The sequence below is a fragment of the Mustela lutreola genome, chromosome 6, assembly GCF_030435805.1.
Source record: "Mustela lutreola isolate mMusLut2 chromosome 6, mMusLut2.pri, whole genome shotgun sequence".
NCBI classification, from domain to species: Eukaryota; Metazoa; Chordata; class Mammalia; order Carnivora; family Mustelidae; genus Mustela; species Mustela lutreola.
This window is the reverse complement of record NC_081295.1, coordinates 31,604,678-31,622,457: the sequence shown is the minus strand read 5'-3', so window position 1 is coordinate 31,622,457 and position 17,780 is coordinate 31,604,678. Positions and strand designations below refer to the sequence as shown.

The 17,780-nt window shown below is 35.7% G+C and overlaps 1 protein-coding gene across 6 annotated transcripts in view; it reads right to left on the bottom strand.

Moving 5' to 3' along the window:
* The window catches only part of USP45 (ubiquitin specific peptidase 45), a 73,247-nt gene that overhangs the window by 35,792 nt on the left and 19,675 nt on the right, over positions 1–17,780 (bottom strand). For 5 of the 6 annotated variants that reach the window (XR_009354536.1, XM_059177008.1, XM_059177010.1 and 2 more), the window contains exons 6-8: positions 5,069–5,211; positions 4,579–4,674; positions 1,061–1,191 (exon numbers count right to left, since the gene is read on the bottom strand). Coding sequence is in view for 4 of the 6 variants with exons in the window: in XM_059177008.1 (XP_059032991.1) it covers positions 1,061–1,191; positions 4,579–4,674; positions 5,069–5,211 (370 nt within the window). In the remaining 2 variants the exon portion in view is untranslated. Of the gene's footprint in view, positions 1–1,060; positions 1,192–4,578; positions 4,675–5,068; positions 5,212–17,780 lie in introns of those variants that run through there. The other variant, XM_059177012.1, reaches the window with a different exon arrangement.

Genomic DNA, 17,780 nt, shown 5'->3' with positions numbered 1-17,780 from the left:
TGAATCAAAGAGAGGGCAATGGTGTCCACCAGGAGCTGGAGTGAAGAGGAAATGAATATATAGACATAATCAATGGACATAAAGTTTCACTCAGGCAAGACTGACAAGCTAGAGATCTGCTGTTTAGCATTGTACCTATATCAACAATGTACACTTAAACATTTTTAAGAAGGCAGAGCTCATGCTAAGTGTCCTTTCCACAATTAGAATTTTTTAAAAAGAACTAACATTGGTACAGTTCTAGGAGACGAAATGCAATATAATACTATGCACAAATAACTAGCTTAAATTAAAATGCAATTTTAAAGCCTGGAGATAAGACTAGCTCATGAGCTCCATGACAGTATCTATTTTTAATATATTACACATTGTACTCTTAGATTCTAGTAAACACCTGACACAAATAAGCTCTCATATTCTTTAGATGAAAGAATATATGAAAGAACTAAAGTTAAGTCAGGTCCTTTATGGTATGTATTTATTTCTGGCACACAAGGATTTTGGTTTTCAACATACAGTGCTATCTTGACAAATTCACTTAAATTCTATTTACCTCAAAGCTTGTCTTTAAAACTAAAGAAGGGGGTGCCTGGGTGGCTCAGTGGGTTAAGCCTCTGCCTTTGGCTCAGGTGTTGATCCCAGAGTCCTGGGATTGAGGACCATGCCGGGCTCTTTGCTCAGCAGGGAGCCTGCTTCCTCCTCTCTCTCTCTGCCTGCCTCTCTGCCTACTTGTGATCTCTGTCTGTCAAATAAATAAATAAAATCTTATACAAATAAAAAATACTAGGTAATCTGCTCAACTTCTGTGAGTCTAAGTTTATTTATAAAATGGGGATAAACAAGCACTAATTCAGAGTGCTATGAGATATCATTTACATAAAGCACAGAGCTGCAAGTAAATAAATATTAGTCCTTTCTCTTGAGAATCTAGACAATAATAGCGATGTTAGAATAAGAGTGAAAACTACTCATACTAAGTGATATTAGAATTTCACAAGCACTGATACGTTAGAATTTTACAACTCATTATTATTTATATCAAGAACTTAGATGCACCCACTTCTGACAAAGCTGATTAAAAAGAACTTTAGGAGAAAGTGGTCCTTTTTCAGTCTCCTTCATGCTGTGAAGAAACACCAACAAGGCTGAGGTCAATGGTCCAGGGCTTGAAAGTTCCACTATTAATGGGTCCTTTAAAAACATGATCAACTCTATGTCAGAAATATGCAATTTTAAAATTAAATATTATTAAAAATCTAGGAGTTACATTTTGCTTAAATGAACTAAGTTGCCTTAAGTGTATCAAGAAACTTCATTCCTACATATATAAAATGAATATTAAAAATGGAAATTGGAATTAAAAGCCTTACCTTCAAAAACACAGGTATTCTCATATCCTCTGCCCCTTATTTAATAAAACTATTAGCTTAAAAGTAAAATCACCAATCTTTAGTTGCTCATTACTGTCCCTTATGTGCTCTCTCCTAGATGCGCCTGGTTGGCTCAGTCAGGAGAGCACGCAATTCCATCTCAGGGTTGTGAGTTTGAAGCCCACATTGGGTGTAGAGATTACTTAAAAAAATAAAGTCTTAAAAAAAAGTGTTCTCCTAAAAGCAAAATTACTGATCTACTTGATACGTGTACTTTACATATGATCACAAATTACATTTGTTAGCAAAACTCCATACCCTTCTTTGCCCCAAATAGTTTACTAATAAAATAAGGAATGGGAAATTATGTCACAAAATTGGTACACCACTCTCCCTCTTTACCAGGGAGAGTCATAAAGCTTAACAAAAGCAGCTAGACTTGTGTGAAGAAGAAACCCACTTTATTCTAGAATTTTTAGTAACCCCCTTTCCTTTTAATAAAAAACAGATCCCAAGTATAATCTTAGGACATTACAGAACATTATTTTTTAAGACAATATCAAATACGTTATCTCATTCATGTATTCATAAAATACATGTATATTTCATATATACATATATATTACATACATACATATATATATTTCATACCCACTATCCTTAAAAATCTATCATCTGACTAAAACCACAGAAAGGACAGGCTATAATTCTTCGTAGCTTCTGAATATCAAAAGTGCTCTCTGCCATGTTGAAGACATGAACAGACATTTCTCCAAAGAAGACATCCGGATGGCCAACAGACACATGAAAAGATGCTCAACATCACTCATTATCAGGGAAATGCAAATGAAAACTACAATGAGATATTACTTCATGTCTGTCAGAATAGCTAAAATCAAAAACGTAAGAAACAACAAGTGTTGGTGAGGATGTGGAATAAAAGGAAACCTTGTGCACTGTTAGTGGAAATGCAAACTGGAGCAGCCATTGTGGGAGACAGTATGGAGGTTCTAAAAATTAAAAATAGAACTACAATATGATCCAGTAATCACTCTACTGGGTATTTAGCCAATGAATACAAAAACACTATTTCAAAGGGATACATGCACCCCTATGTTTAGTGCCACATTATTTACAATAGCCAAATTACAGAATCAGCCCAAGGGCCCATCAGTTGATGAACAGATAAAGAAGATGTGGCGGTATACACATATAATGGAATATTATTCTGCCATAAAAAAAGAATGAAATCTCAGCATCTGCAACAACATGGATGGACCCTGTGGGTATTATTATAAGGGAAATAAATCAGACAGAGAAAGACAAATACCACATGATTTCACACATTTCCATGTGTGAAAAACAAAACAAAACCCCCAAAACCAGCTCATAGAGAATAGGGGATGGGTAAATGGGTAAATGAAATGAAATGAAATGAAAATGAAAGGAAAGAAAAAAAACCTATGAAAAATCCTACAGTTAACTTCATTCCTGATGTTAATGAAAGGGACTGAATACTTTTGCCCTACTCTGGGGATTTGAGGCAAGGATGTCTGCTCTCATCATTTCTATTCAATATGTTACTAGAGGTTAGAGCCAGTACAATAAGGTAAGGAAAACAAAAGGCATATAGATTGCCAAGGACAAAGTAAAACTGGTGATTCAAAGAGCAGTGATCTACACTGATAGTTCAACAGCTCAGGTCAACTCTATGTCCCAAAGACCGAAGACCTAAGCTTGAAACTCTCCTCTTAGAAGAACACAATCGAAAGTGATCAGCTATAATATCTAATTGCCACAGTCATCTCAAGACACAGTTCCACATGTAAAGTACCTAACATTTAATCACATTTAATAGGAAATATTTTCAAATGACGAAGCACTAACTCCCAGTGAGTAGTTTTCACTACCTCACTACATTTTAGCAGAGGGCACTGGGATCTGCCATAAAAATTTTAAGGGGCTGAACAGGCAGTAAGTTTACAGGCTGCCTTTTCAACAAAGAAATACAACAATACTGTCTTTCAAAACTTCCTCCTTGGAAGAAAAATCTAAGATTACTACATTGGGCTAAGAATTTTTAGAACTCCCCTTTCTGAAGTGTTTTCAAAAGGCATGAGCTATACATACATTCTCTTCCTCCAAAACACACACAATAACACACACACACACACACACACACCAATTTCTAACAAAAAAGTTATTACTGGTCTCAGGGCCCTCTAGGCAAAGACTACCAGGAACACACTAGTAATTGAACAAGAGGGGTTTATTACTTGTTGCATTTAGGAAGAAAACACACCATGGGAAACCACACGGTGTCTTAAAAAGACGGTGTTGGAAAGAACTGATACAGGATATGGTCCTTGGTTGAATAATCCGGGGATGAGTCTAAGGAAACAAAAGTTTGCTCTCAATGGACTGCTGTCAGAAAGTGGAGACAATTCTTAGACTGGGTATCTCAATAAATCTTATCTTTGAGTTAGGGTAACCAAAATTCTAGTCTCTTTGGGAGACAAGAATGAGGCTAAATCTGTAATTAGCAAAGAAGTCACAGTCTCTCACTTTGGTCATGAGAGGGTGCTTGGGATTTTTCTAAGCGGTAGACTAACCTTGCTTTTGTCTGAGTTTAGAAAAAATTATCAAGTGGCTTTACTTTGTCTTATTTTATCAGTCTCTGAGTAACCTGGCCTGAGGTTGGTATTTTGAGTGAGACTGAAAAATATGGCCTAATTGTGGTGCCAGGCCAGCTTCTGAATATTAAGGGCTGCTTTTTTTTCTTTCTTTTTTTTTCTTTTCTCATTAGCTTAAACCTATTTTCAAACTAGGCTCCAAAAAACCTTTAGATGCTCACTATTAAAATAAAATCTAGTTTTAAAGAACTAAAATGTCATATTTAAGCAAATGCTCCAAAATAGGAGTCCTAGACATTTTGCTCAATAAAGTCCAAACCCTTTTGTTTGAAAGTTGCCGTAATATTTTTGTATCGTTTGGCCCATGATATGTTTGAACCACATATGTTTGGAGGTCTTACTTTAGAATTTAAAAATCAGATTATTTTCACAAAATGTTTTTGAATTATTTTTTTCAAAATACTTTTTCAAAACACCATCTCAGTTAACAGTGCTGAGAAATACAAAAGATCAATTTTGGCACCATCAGTGGCTCATCTAAAAAGAGCAATTATCCCAGTAGTCATTCTTCTTACCAGCTGAGAGTCTGGAGAAGGAAAAATCTTGAGTTTTGTCCCATTTTCTTTGTTCTCATTCATCAGTTCCATAAGAATGTAAGATTGTGCCAAGTTCTAAAAGAAAGCAAAAGTAAAAAGTCTTCTGATTCGGCTGTCATATGCCTCTGATTCTATGGAATAAATGGTCTCTTCAACTCTCAATGTCATCTAGCAGAGCAAAAAATAATTTTAAGTTTTAAAAAACCTGACTGTGTACATTTCACATTTAATAGATATCCGTATTATGGACAGAACCACAGTAAAACAGAGAAGGACTTCCAGAAGCACTGTGCAAAAATGAGGCATATATATGTAAGCAGCAATGGCTACAGACAGCCTAAAACAAAAAGAAAATGGAAATTTCTAGGCGAACCTTCAGCAGTCAATTGCTAGTTTACAGGTGTGTCGGTAAATATAAATTAATTAAAGTTATCTTTTACATTTTACAAAGATTCCTGATGGCTCTTACCTGCATGACTGCATTAAAAAAGCAAGTATTTCCTAAATTTGAAATTCCTTTCACAGACGGTACACTGCTGCCTTTTCGTCCCTTCTTTTTTTCACTTGTTTCACATTTTTCCTCACAAAGTTTTAGGATTCTAGAAAATGCACCTAAGTTAGAGAAAACATAACTGTCATAAGACATAAAATCAAATATATACATAATAATAATAATATTATATGTAATAATATATAATATACATAATTTGAAATAATTTGAATACATTAATTAAGATTTTCCCCTGAATTGGTGTCCCTGAAGGGCAAGAATACAAACACAAATAAATATCTCCAGTTTGTATCTTACTGCTATATATTTATACTCCATACAACATTGAGGGATATATTCCAGATGAATTACATAGTTAGGTATAAAAGAATAAAGTAAAAAAAACACGAAGAAAACATCCAGATTTCTGTTCCTAAATACCATTCCTAACTAAAAGAAATGAAGACTCCTTGAGGAAAAGGCTGATTCTACACCTTGGACAGCAAAGAAACAAAGTAAGCCTATAACATTTTTATTGTGCCAGAAAATAAGGAAGTGCTCAAAAAAAGTGATGAGTAAGTCAAAAATACACATGCACCATTCTGAACACATTTCCACTGGTCCACTCTGGGACAACCTGAATATGAAAATAAAGAAGGGTTGTAGTAGTTTACTATTCACTGAACATAATGAGAATGGCTCAGAATCAGTAACAGGTTTTTTTTTTTTTAATTGGAGGAAAAGGGAAAACTCTTCCATACAAGAAAATGCCAACTAATATACAGAAGAAATACTGGAATTGTAAAATCACCATATAATAGCAATTTTTTGTATTTTTCTTGCAACTTTTTTATAAGTTTGAAACAACAAAATAAAAAGCTTAACAAATTAGAACTATATTATAATATAAAAAGTAAAATGCCTATATGTATGGTATATAAGTACATGTTTGGGGTTCACTGGTTTATATAGTTAATGAAGATATGAAAATCATATCAATTCATCATGTTTCAAAACAATTCGAAAAAGAACAATTTCTAACTTTTACAAACTGACATGATCACATCTATTGAACAGCAAATTACTTTCTGAATCAAAATATAATTTGAGGGGCACCTGGGTGGCTCAGGTCAGTTAAGCAGCCAACTCCTGATTTCAGCTCAGGTCTTGATCTCAGGATCATGAGATGGAGCCCCATGATGGGGTCCATGCTCAGCGTGAGTCGGCTGGAGATTCTCTGCCTCTCCCTCTGCCCTCCCCCCACTTCTGTTTTCTCCCTCTCTCAAATAAAATCTATTAAATCTATTATATATATACAATTTGGAACAGGAAATTTCCAAGTTCTCAAATCTTTTGGTTTTAACCTAAGTATTCTTTTTCTTTTTTTAAAAGATTTTATTTATTAGAGAGAGAGAGAAATCACAAATAGGCAGAGGGGCAGGCAGAGAGAGAGAGAGAAGCAGGCTCCCAGGACCCTGGGATCATGACCCGAGCCAAAGGCAGACGCTTAACCAACTGACCACCGAGGGGCCCCTAACCAAAATATCATTTTTAAATTCCTTTCATCCTTCAGATTTTGTAGTTCTTTGCAACTATGTGTTTTATTCATCTAATGTGACATACTGCCTTGCACTGCTAATTAATTTTTAAATATTTGACTGTCTCCCCAGTCAGACTGAGGGAGATCAGAAAATGTCTCACTACTGCTCTTTCTGCCATAAAGGTGTAATGTTGGAGAGATCATATATAAGAAAAATTCAATATAAATGAAAACATACCAGATTAAACAGGTTCAGTAGCACCTCAGCCCTCCGTGTTTCTGATGTGTTCTTAAGAGTAAATAAGTTAAGACACCCCTCCCATCCTGCCCTTCGACATAACAGCACTGAGGGAGAGGAACGGGGCTGGAAGTCACCCTCTTTTCAGGAACAGAAGCAGAAAGCAAACACCATAAAAAGAAAGTGTAATCTAAGGTAGGACAGACTGATGTTATACGCATCCTGTTGGTTCAAATAAAGCTTGACTCAGCACTTGTGAATTTTGCCAAAAAAAAAGGCATCCATTAAGGGGGGTTAATAAACTTTCTAATAAGCTTTTCATAAGGATTAAATGCAGAACGACTATCTGCAAAGCACCTGGCAAGGTAAGCACTATGTAAGTAGGTGAAAACAGCCTAGAGAGTCTACCCAAAATTGTTACTTGTGCCAAAACCCATACCTTCATAAGCGATACTTCACATCCATTGTTTATCTGCCCTCACTTTTTTCTTCTCTTTAATCATTTCCTGTAACTTCCTGGGTTTTTGCCCTCAAGCTTAGCTTTTATTTCTAATTGATTTTCAGAACTGCTAATATGAGTCTTGCCTTTTATATTGACTGTGTGGTTTTCATACCTCATTGAGAAAAATGAACGGTGGTTTCTAAGGGTTTTTTTCATTAAGTAAATCTACTGCATGGAAAAGATTTTTCTTTTTTCTTTTTTTAAAGATTTTATTTATTTATTTGACAGACAGAGATGACAAGTAGGAAGAGAGAGAGAGGAGGAAGCAGGCTTCCTGCTGAGCAAAGAGCCGGAGGTGGGGCTCGATCCCAGGAGCCTGGGATCATGACCTGAGCCGAAGGCAGAGGCTTTAACCCACAGAGCCATCCAGGAACCCCGGAAAATATTTTTCTTTCATGTCTTAGCAACTTTTATCCATGATGTAATATTTTCCCATAAACCCTATTACCCATTTTTTCCCTTTGTATCTGTTGGCTTATTCTTTTTTTCTTTTTTTAAGATTTGAGAGAGTGCGCACACACACAAGCAGGCAATAGGGGCAGATAAAGAGAGAATCTTAAGCAAACTCCCTGCTGAGCACAGAGCCTACACGGGGCTCGATCCCAAGACCCTGAGATCATGACCTAAGCTGAAATCAAGAGTCAGACTGCTTAACTGACTGAGCCAACAAGTTCTCCTGTTGGCTTATTCTTTAAACATGACTGGTTGTTACAGGATGTCTGTGTCCAGATACTGAAGAGTTGTTTTGGACTCTGAACCCTGGAGTTCTGAATTAACACAGAAAAGAACTAGCAAGATAGATCTCTTCTCCTGTCTTTCATATATTAAAACAAGTAATAATTAAACTCCATACTAGAACTTGGGGGGCAAAGGCTGGTAAAATCAATAGAAAGGTTACTCAAGGGCAGAAACCAGGCACACAGAGAAGGAAAAGCAGGAAAAAGCAAGACAGTATTCAAGCCTGTAACTGGATGTAAAATGAAAAATGAAAAAAGCCAGTCAGTGGTTAAGAAGCACTGTACAAACAAGAGGAGGCCCCATATGGCCCCTGGCTGGCTGTGCACATGCGAGCCATCCACCTTGTCATTACATCTGAGATTCCAAGTCGAGCCTAGAATCAGCTGGTCTCAGCTCTCGTTCTTGCTGCTGCCACTAGATGGCTTCATAGTGACTTTGAAGAGATTTCAGATGCTAGAGTAATTAACAAATCTTTTTAGGCAAGGTTGTTACTCTGATTTTACATTTAAAAAACACAGTCTCCAACAGGTTAACTGATTTGCCCAAAGTCATATGATAATCTTTTGATTATAAATCTATCGCCATTTTACCACCTAATTTCTTCTCCTGATTTATGTACAATGAGAAGAATTATAAAAGATAGGAAGGCAAGCGTCTTACATACCAAGGTATATACAACCCTGAACAAAACACTCCTCAAAAGTACTTCCTTCAGGGGCGCCTGGGTGGCTCAGTGGGTTAAGCCGCTGCCTTCGGCTCGGGTCATGACCCATATCGGGCTCTCTGCTCAGCAGGGAGCCTGCTTCCTTCTCTCTCTGCCTGCCTCTCCATCTACTTGTGATTTCTCTCTGTCAAATAAATAAATAAAATCTTTAAAAAAAAAAAAAAAAAGTACTTCCTTCAGTTAAAGCTGCCAGAATTTTTTTTTTTTTTTTTTTTTTTTTTGCTTATTAACATGAAAAAAATGTTGGGGAAAATAAACTGCAGATGATACTAATGTATATATGTAGTATATATGTCTATATGTGTATCATATATACTATATATGCTAATCATATATATGTAATATTTTTCATATTTTTGTATTTTAATACATTAATCGTTCACTTGAAAAATACTTCCAGAAATAAATTATACTTTATTCTTACAAGAACAAATAGCATTTTTAAAAACTGTAACATGCAAATGATTATGTATCTGTGTACCACATTACCCATCAGTTTTCAAAACATCTGGGATAGCATCCTAAAGTAAACAATGTTCATAAGACCATCTGGACAAAACTGCGGGCAAAAAAAAAAGCATAAACATATGGAAAAACAGATTTTACCCTTCCCTTCAGCAGTAAGGGATGACAAATGTCGAACCTAGATATATCCACGCTTCACTGTGCGATGCTTTTCAGCACCACCTGGCTCTCCATGCAGAGCCACCAAATATGGACAGCGCTGCCAGAAAGAACATAGCCACAGGGCAATCGCAATAAAAATAGTTTATTTCATGGTTAAATAGCTACTTCACACAAGTGGCAAGGGTCTGTTTATTGACTTCTACATGTAAGTCTGTGAGAACATATTCACAATTGTGCTGTTAGACTTAAATATTACATAGATCAGATAATTTAACTAGAAAATAAAATGACATTTTCTAAGAACTATTTAAATGTGCTTAATTTTTTTTAAGATTTACTTATTTATTTGAGAGAAAGAGAGTGTGTGTGAGTGCTGAGGTGGGTGGGTGTAGAGAGAGGGAGGGAGAGAATCTCAATCAGATTCCCTGCTGAGAGCACAGCATGACACGGGGCTTGGGGCTCCATCCCTGGACCCTGAGATGATGACCTGAGCTGAAATCAAGAGTCAGACACTTAAATGACTGAGCCACCCAGGCACCCCTAAATGTGTTTTAAAGTGCAAGTTTTTTGTTTTACTAAACAGCGCATTTATAAAATGTAACAATTCAAATACAACCGATTTATTAAATTTCTGTTGTCTCAGGTACTATATGAGCCACTATGTGCAAGTGTTTATATTTGATTGCTTATGACTGATGAGTGTAAAGACTGATATACAGCCAACATAGAGATACTGAACCTCAGATTCATAACATCTTAGCAAAACTTTTAGCAGTTAAGTATATATGCTCACATTTGCTCACTAAGAAAGTATCAGCTGAGAATTTAAGATTCTAGTTTAAGAGTATCTGACCCGCCTGGATGGCTCTGTCATTAAGCATCTGACTCTGCCCCTGACCCCTCAAATAAATCTTAAATAAAACAAGGGCATCTGAATCAGTCTCTCAAAAATTTGACATACTGACATGTGTGTGTGTTTTAATAAAGAGTAATGCATTATTAATGAGGAATGATTACCGATCATTTTGTTTATAGAGACAACAATGCTTTCTCAATCTGGCAGGGATTTCAGGTCATTCTCACTTTACGAACTCTTCCTTTATAAACGCAGAACTAAATGCATTAAGGACTGAACTTCAAGGTGTTCTGAAGTACAGTATAATTAAAAGGATAAGGCTGGGGTTGCCTAGGTGGCTCAGTGGGTTAAAGCCTCTGCTTTCAGCTCAGGTCATGGTCTCAGGGTCCTGGGAATCTCTGCTCAGCAGGGAGCCTGTCCCCCCACCCCCCCGGCCCCGCCTGCCTCTCTGCCTACTTGTGATCTCTGCCAAATAAATAAATAAAATCCTTAAAAAAAAAAAAAAAGAAAGGATTAGGCTGTTACAGCAATAACAAAAAAGACAAACTATACAAAATTTGATTACCAATGATTTATTTTGTTCTCAACTTTTACCTGAACCCATGAAATGCCCATAATTAGAAAGATTCATCAAAGATTTTCAGGGTTATAAGGTTATTACATCAAAAGGGATTTACTCTAGCTTACCCTCCTTATCTTTTTATATTACAACACTGTCATCAGATACTGTACTTTCGTAATAAGATAAACATAGACCCAGAAGACAGAGAACATCAAGAGAAAGCTTCAGGCATTCCAGATATAATTATTAAAGCTCTTTTAGATCTCTGTCGTTTCCCTTTAAGCCTTGAATCTGAGTACTCAAAGAGTTTCTGGTTAACTGAATAGACCTGATAGGTTCTATAGATACCTCAGGTCTTGCAAGATAGAAAACTGGGTGATCACAGAACCAGAAAAGAAAAAATTTTTTTTTTCTTCAACGACTTGGCTAAGACTATCTAAAAAGTAATCTTATGTAGCTCAAATTTTCCTATCACAAATATGACCCCAATACAAAGTTCCTATGATTTTTTAAAAATCAAATTTAAAAATATCAAACAAAAAAAAATAAAAATTAAAATTAAAAAAAATAATTAAAAAATATCAAACCAGACATATATTAAAATGTAATGTGCAAGAAATTGTAGGTGAATATCTTTATAATCGCAGAGTATAAAAGCCTTTCAAAGCATGGCCCAAGAGACTAAAAAATCTTTACAGGAAAGATTGATGGATCTGGTAATGATGACATTTAAAACTTCAAACTTCATTATTGCCAAAGAATAAAACCCCTAAAAACTGTAAACAAAGCTAAATACAGGAAAATAGGGATTCTTGTCAACTATACCCTCTGTATAATCTTTCTGGAAGGCAGCATTACAACAGTCATCAAAATTTAAGGTGTGTTTCTCAACTGTCCAAAATTCAAAAAAAAAAACTACCTACAGAAATAAAGAGCAAGTACAAAGAGATGCAGCTTTCATGGGAGAAAAATGAAAACAGTGACTAGTAAATTTGTTGCCAAGCAATATTTTTTTTCTGTTATTACCATTTTATTGTAATTTAACACATTTCTCTGGTATTTAAATCAAATGGAATTTGAAAATATAATGTATTATTTGCCTCAGGAGTACAGGTCTGTGAATCAACAGTCTTACACATTTCACAGCACTCACCAAAGCACATACCCTCCCCAATGCCCATCACGCAGCCACCCCATCCCTCCTACTCCCCTCTACTCCAGCAACCCTCAGTTTGTTTCCTGAGATTAAGAGTCTCTTATGGTTTGTCTCCCTCTCTGGTTTTCATCTTGTTTCATTTTTCCCTCCCTTCCCCTATGATCCTCTGTCTTGTTTCTCAAATTCCTCATATCAGTGAGATCATATAATAACTGTCTTTCTCTGACTATTTCACTTAGCATAATACCCCCTAGGTTCCATCCACAGCGTTGCAAACTGTTGCCAAACAATATTAAATGTCTACCTTTTCTTAAAGTTATAAATATTTTTAAATTACCTTAGTGATTTGTAAATTACTTTGGTTAAACCAAAAAGGGAACCCTGGTGATTCCTGAATTTCCCACGAGCACAAGGAAAGTAAACTTATTTTGTAAATTGCTTCTTTAAAGGAAGAGTTTGAGAGCATTATTATATCTGATAATTGCCCCCACTGTAGAGATGATGATGAAATTAAGGCACACAGTTTTTAGTGACAGGAGATTCAAACCCAGGCAATGTGGCTTCAGAATCCACAAATTTAACCACTATTATCTACTATTTGTCTGGGTAACAATGGTTTATAAGGTTAATAAGTTGATAACTTAAGACACGAAATGCTAGTGGTGATATGAAAGAAAAGGCCACTACTCTTTAGCAAAGGCTGGATGTAATCAATTGCCAGATGTCTTTGGTGTGAATTTATACCTTATTAAAGTTTATAGCAGCCTTCTCAAAGGGTTCCTAAAAAGAATTAAGCCCTAATGCCCGAGGCACTCACTGTATACAATTAACTTCTCTCTGTGTATTCACAAAGGAACTAGTTAGTACTATCTTTGAGAGAACTGAGAAAATAGTCACTCAGATAATTTTGTGTTCTGTAGTTTGGATGGAAAGCTGTGGATTTTTATCCCTAGGGGTAATAAGTTATTTTTAAATGCCCAACATCTTTTTGTCCCTAACCTCTTTTACAAAGGAAAGTTAACTATTTTTAGTACTTATTTTTGAAAATTCAAATAAATTTATGAGATGTTTGATGGTCACTTTATAGCAAAACAAAATGTATTCCTTTTTTACAAAAAGCTATAAAGTACCACATTATATTCAAATTGTTACTATAAAAGGGCACAATATTATTTATCCTCAGACACATTATTTCAGATCTCAAACATGCCAAAAAAAAAAAAAAAAAAAAAGATACAGCAAACTTATTCCTAATAAAACTGAAAGAACCAACATAACTTGTATCTTTTTATACCAAAAGCATAAGCTTAATGAATTTAACAGAATATATTTCAGGCCCTCTTTAAGCTCTTTGAAAGTGGCATCCCCCCGTATTAAAAATTATGGGCCAATATTACTCAGAAAACAATATGGGATTGTCAATCATCCATCTAGTTCATAAAAAGCAAATCAATATTCAATGCTATTAGTTTTTCAGGAATACCTATCTATATTCATTAAGTAATTGTAGAATATTTACAAGATATTTACAAGACTATCAAAGTGACATATCTCATGAACCTGAAGAGAACAGTGACCCACTTTTTAATAATACATATTTCTTGGTTTTCACAGTAAAGTTTTCTTGCTTTTTTAAAAATCTTATATGTGACCTTATTATATGGGGATTTTACTTGTTTTCAATTTTCTGGTATGTGTTTGAGGGGGAGATGTAGACAGATTTTTTTTTTTTTTTTTAAAGCAAATCCTAGCATCAGATGTGAAATCTACACAGCTGTAAGCATTCTTCTGGGAACCTGCACTGGGGTTTCCTCAACTGCCTAATGCAATTACCTAAACCAGTCATGTAGTATTAATGTAATTTGCCCATTTCTACAGCTGAAAAGTTTAATCTTTGAAGAGTAAAAAGAAAAAACTTGTCTGCCCTGCTACTCCTGTACCTTGGAAGCAAATAATAATTACTTCACCTGTCTATTTTCAAAATTCCACAAACTCTTAGTGAACCATTAGCCTCAGAAAATCTTCAGTCATATTAAATTGATACTGCCACATGACTCAGTAGGCATATATATATATATATATATATATGCATTTCTGTCTATCTCCATGTTACTGTTAGTGATTTTTCTAAAATACAAAACTAATTATTCAATTCTCCACTTAAAATCCTTTAGTGGTTCCTAACTGCCTACAGGATATACTCTAAACTTACAAGGCCCTTCAAGATCTGTTTCTACCTACATCTAGTCTAACCCCCTCACCACCCCCCAGCTGAAAAAACTCAACCTACAGCTCTATAGAATTCCCTGAACAAATCAAGCTCCCTTATCAATGAGCTATTTCCTCCACCTGAACATACACCCCTTTCCTCTTTGTCTACCTAATTTCTACATATCCTTCAGCTCCTCGCTCTGAAGGCTCTTGCTCTAGGGGCACCTGGGTGGCTCAGCCAGTTAAGCATCGGACTTTGGCTCAGGTCATGATTTCAGGATCCTGAGCCCTCACTCAGTGGGGAGTTTGCTTCTCCCTCTCTTTCTCCCCGCCCCCCAACCCTGCTCATGCACCCACTCCTCTCTTGCAATAAATAAAACTAAAAAAAAAAAAAAAAAAAAAAAAGCTCTGTCTCGAAATAAAAATAGCCAGCCTACATTCACTACTACTCAGAAGTATCCTCATAGTCCCCTGCACTTGTACCATCACAGCAGTACGTAAGCAATCATTAACCAATTAAGTGTGATTTGGCAATATCCCTCACTTGACCAGAAGATCGATAATAGCAGAAACAGAAATAGATCTGTTTCATTCACTATTGTATCTTCGATATCTAGCACAGCATCTGGCACAAGGTAGAAGCTCAAGTATAATAAAAGCTGAATGAATAAATAAGATAATTTTGAGATTAATAGGGCTTTTTTGGTGAAAATGCAAAGCTTTTCCTACTTCTTCAGTAAAAACTCATCACATGCTAGCTCAGTTCAATTCAGCAAGTATTTACTGCTTAGCCACACTGAGAGTCAAAGAGAATATAAGCCAGGGTACAATCCTCAAGGAACGTGCAGTTTCATAGAAAGACACATAAAGTGGGTAATGAACATTAAGGAGAGCACGGGATGTAAGGAGCAGAGGGTATTATATAAGACTGAGGAATCACTGAACTCTACCTCTGAAACCAATATTACATGTTAATTAACTGAATTTAAATTTTTAAAAAAATTTTTAAAAAGACACACATACAGGAAAACTAAACACCACAAAACCTTGTGTTATTAGATTCTGAAGTATGCTGCACAGAAGTAGGAAAGATAAGGTAAAAGACTGGGACAGTGTCCTTGAAGTAGGGTGTGAGCTGAAACTCAGGGCAAAGAAGGTTGAAGACAGAAAATGCAGACAGAAATATGCTAGTTCAGCAGTTCTAAAAGTGGATCTGAAGACACTCTCTTCCTTTCCCTGGTCCATAAGGTCAAAAGTATTTTCATAATAAGTCTAGGACATTATTTGGGTTTTTTTTTCCTCCTTCCATTCATTCTCAGTTATATAATGCAGTTTTCTAGAGAGTAGACACCATGGTATCATTGACTGAATACAGAAGTAGTTAGGAGAATGCAACTATTTTTATTAAGCTAGACACTAAGGAGCTTTACAAAAATGTAAAACAATGCCTTTTATTAAGTTTGTGTTGCTTTACAAAAAAGTTATCTTTCCTTAAAACATTATTTGTGTTAACATGTCATGGAAATTATTGCTATTTTTAAGTGATTTAATAAATACTGTAATTTTTTACTTTAATTTCTAATGTGATCAATATTGATAGCTATAACCTACCCAAGCAAAACGCTTTAAGTCCTCGCTTATTTTTTCAGAATCTAAAGGGCTACTGAGACCAAAAGCTGAGATTCACTGAGCTGGTGGTATTTACAAATGGTTGGGGCATTGGCTGAGATTATCTGCACAGAGTAGCTAAATTAGATGTATTAGAAACAAAACTGTTCAGACTGTAAAGTACAGGTACAGGCTTTGCTCAGCAGTTATTTTTCTTAGAGCAAAATATAAACAGAATCCTTTAAAAACATTCTTATCTTCCCTCCTAAAACACAATTTAGTTTCATATTTTTGTTAAATTACCATATACATTTTTATATTTCTACAGTCTTCACAATTATCATTTAAAATAGTTGCATAATCATAATCGGCATTCCTACAAACCTCAACAGAACTTTCAGATCTGGTTTTTAATGTATTTTATAAAAATAAAGCCTCACACAAGAAAGAATATTGCAGATTACTATCCCAAAAAACTTATTTCTAGAATGTCAATGCATCTTATTTTAAAATCAAACTTGCCTGAGAGATATTGTAGCTTGGAACAGAAAGATAATGACATTTTGACCTGGAACCTCAGGAAACCTTGAATTGAGAACTATGTCTTTCCCTAACTTTGAAGGCTTGACACACTCTCTAACTCCCTCAAGAACCTGTTCCCATTGTCCCAGGTGCTACCCATGGTTCCACAAACACAATTAAGGGTTACACTGGTGCTTCCCACTACCTGAAATGATTGCTTTTCTCGTCTCTGCCTACCCCAAATTCTTCCTTTAAGGGTCAGCTTGAAAGCCAACTCATTCGCAATTCTTTCTCTGTTCTTTTCGATTGAACATTTCAACCCTTTTTGAATTTCTGAAGGACTCTGTTTGAACATCACTCAAAATACAACTCTATTCTACTTATTATTGTTCTTGAGGATAAAAACTCATCAATCTCTATTCCCTAAAACACCACGGGAAAGAGGGAGGAACTGCTGAGGAAAATGAGGCTCAGATGAACTGTAACCCGCCCCAGGTCAAAGAGCCAGTGACTGAGAGAGTCAAATTTGAATGCCAGAACCCACACCCCGACAAAGCCCATGTTCTTTCTACTGACCATATCTTTCCATGCTCCCTACCTTATATCCTTTATGATAATAAATACTCAAGAAATAGAAATGGAATGGATTTCTATTCATTCTATTCCAATAGAAATGGAATGAAATCAGACTGGCTTTATTTTTAATCTCAAAGAACCTCTAAGATGGAAAAAAAATCCAGATAAAATATTTTCTGTAATTGTACTTTTGCCACCCCCAGATAGCCACATACCTTCTCATGGCCAAAAAAGCACATTAAATGTGCAGTCTTCAGGAGGCAGCATTAAGACCCTAAGCCATTCCTTAAGTGTTAAATGTCTAGCATCATCATATTTTCCTGGTTCTTTATTTGAGCAGAATTGGAGCTATGACTAGTATGCCTGTGACAGAGTAATGTTTCAATACATGTTTGCTGAATAAATAAATGAGTGAAAAAAAATTAATCATTTCTACTGCTGTCTGGAACCCATGTTTACCTCCTCCAGTTCCTCTGCCAATTTGTTTGCCATTTTTGTCTTGAGCAATAGCTAACAAAAATGCTTGTATGTTGGGTTATAGAAAATATAGCTAACGACTGTATATTTTAATTTTATTTTTCAGTTTCTGAATGCCACCTACTAAGCAGTTCAATTCTGCACCAAAGGTGTTTCAAAATGATCATGTCCATTCACCCATTCACCTATACCAAAACCCTGAGGTGAGTTTGGATTCTCCCCACTCTCCCACACCCTCTATATCTACTCCACCCACCTTCCACCAGTGCCCCTCCTGGGTTCTCATTTGCCCTACCACAACAACCTCCTCTGACCTTCTTAATGATCTCCTCACCTTTGCTCTCAACTCCAACA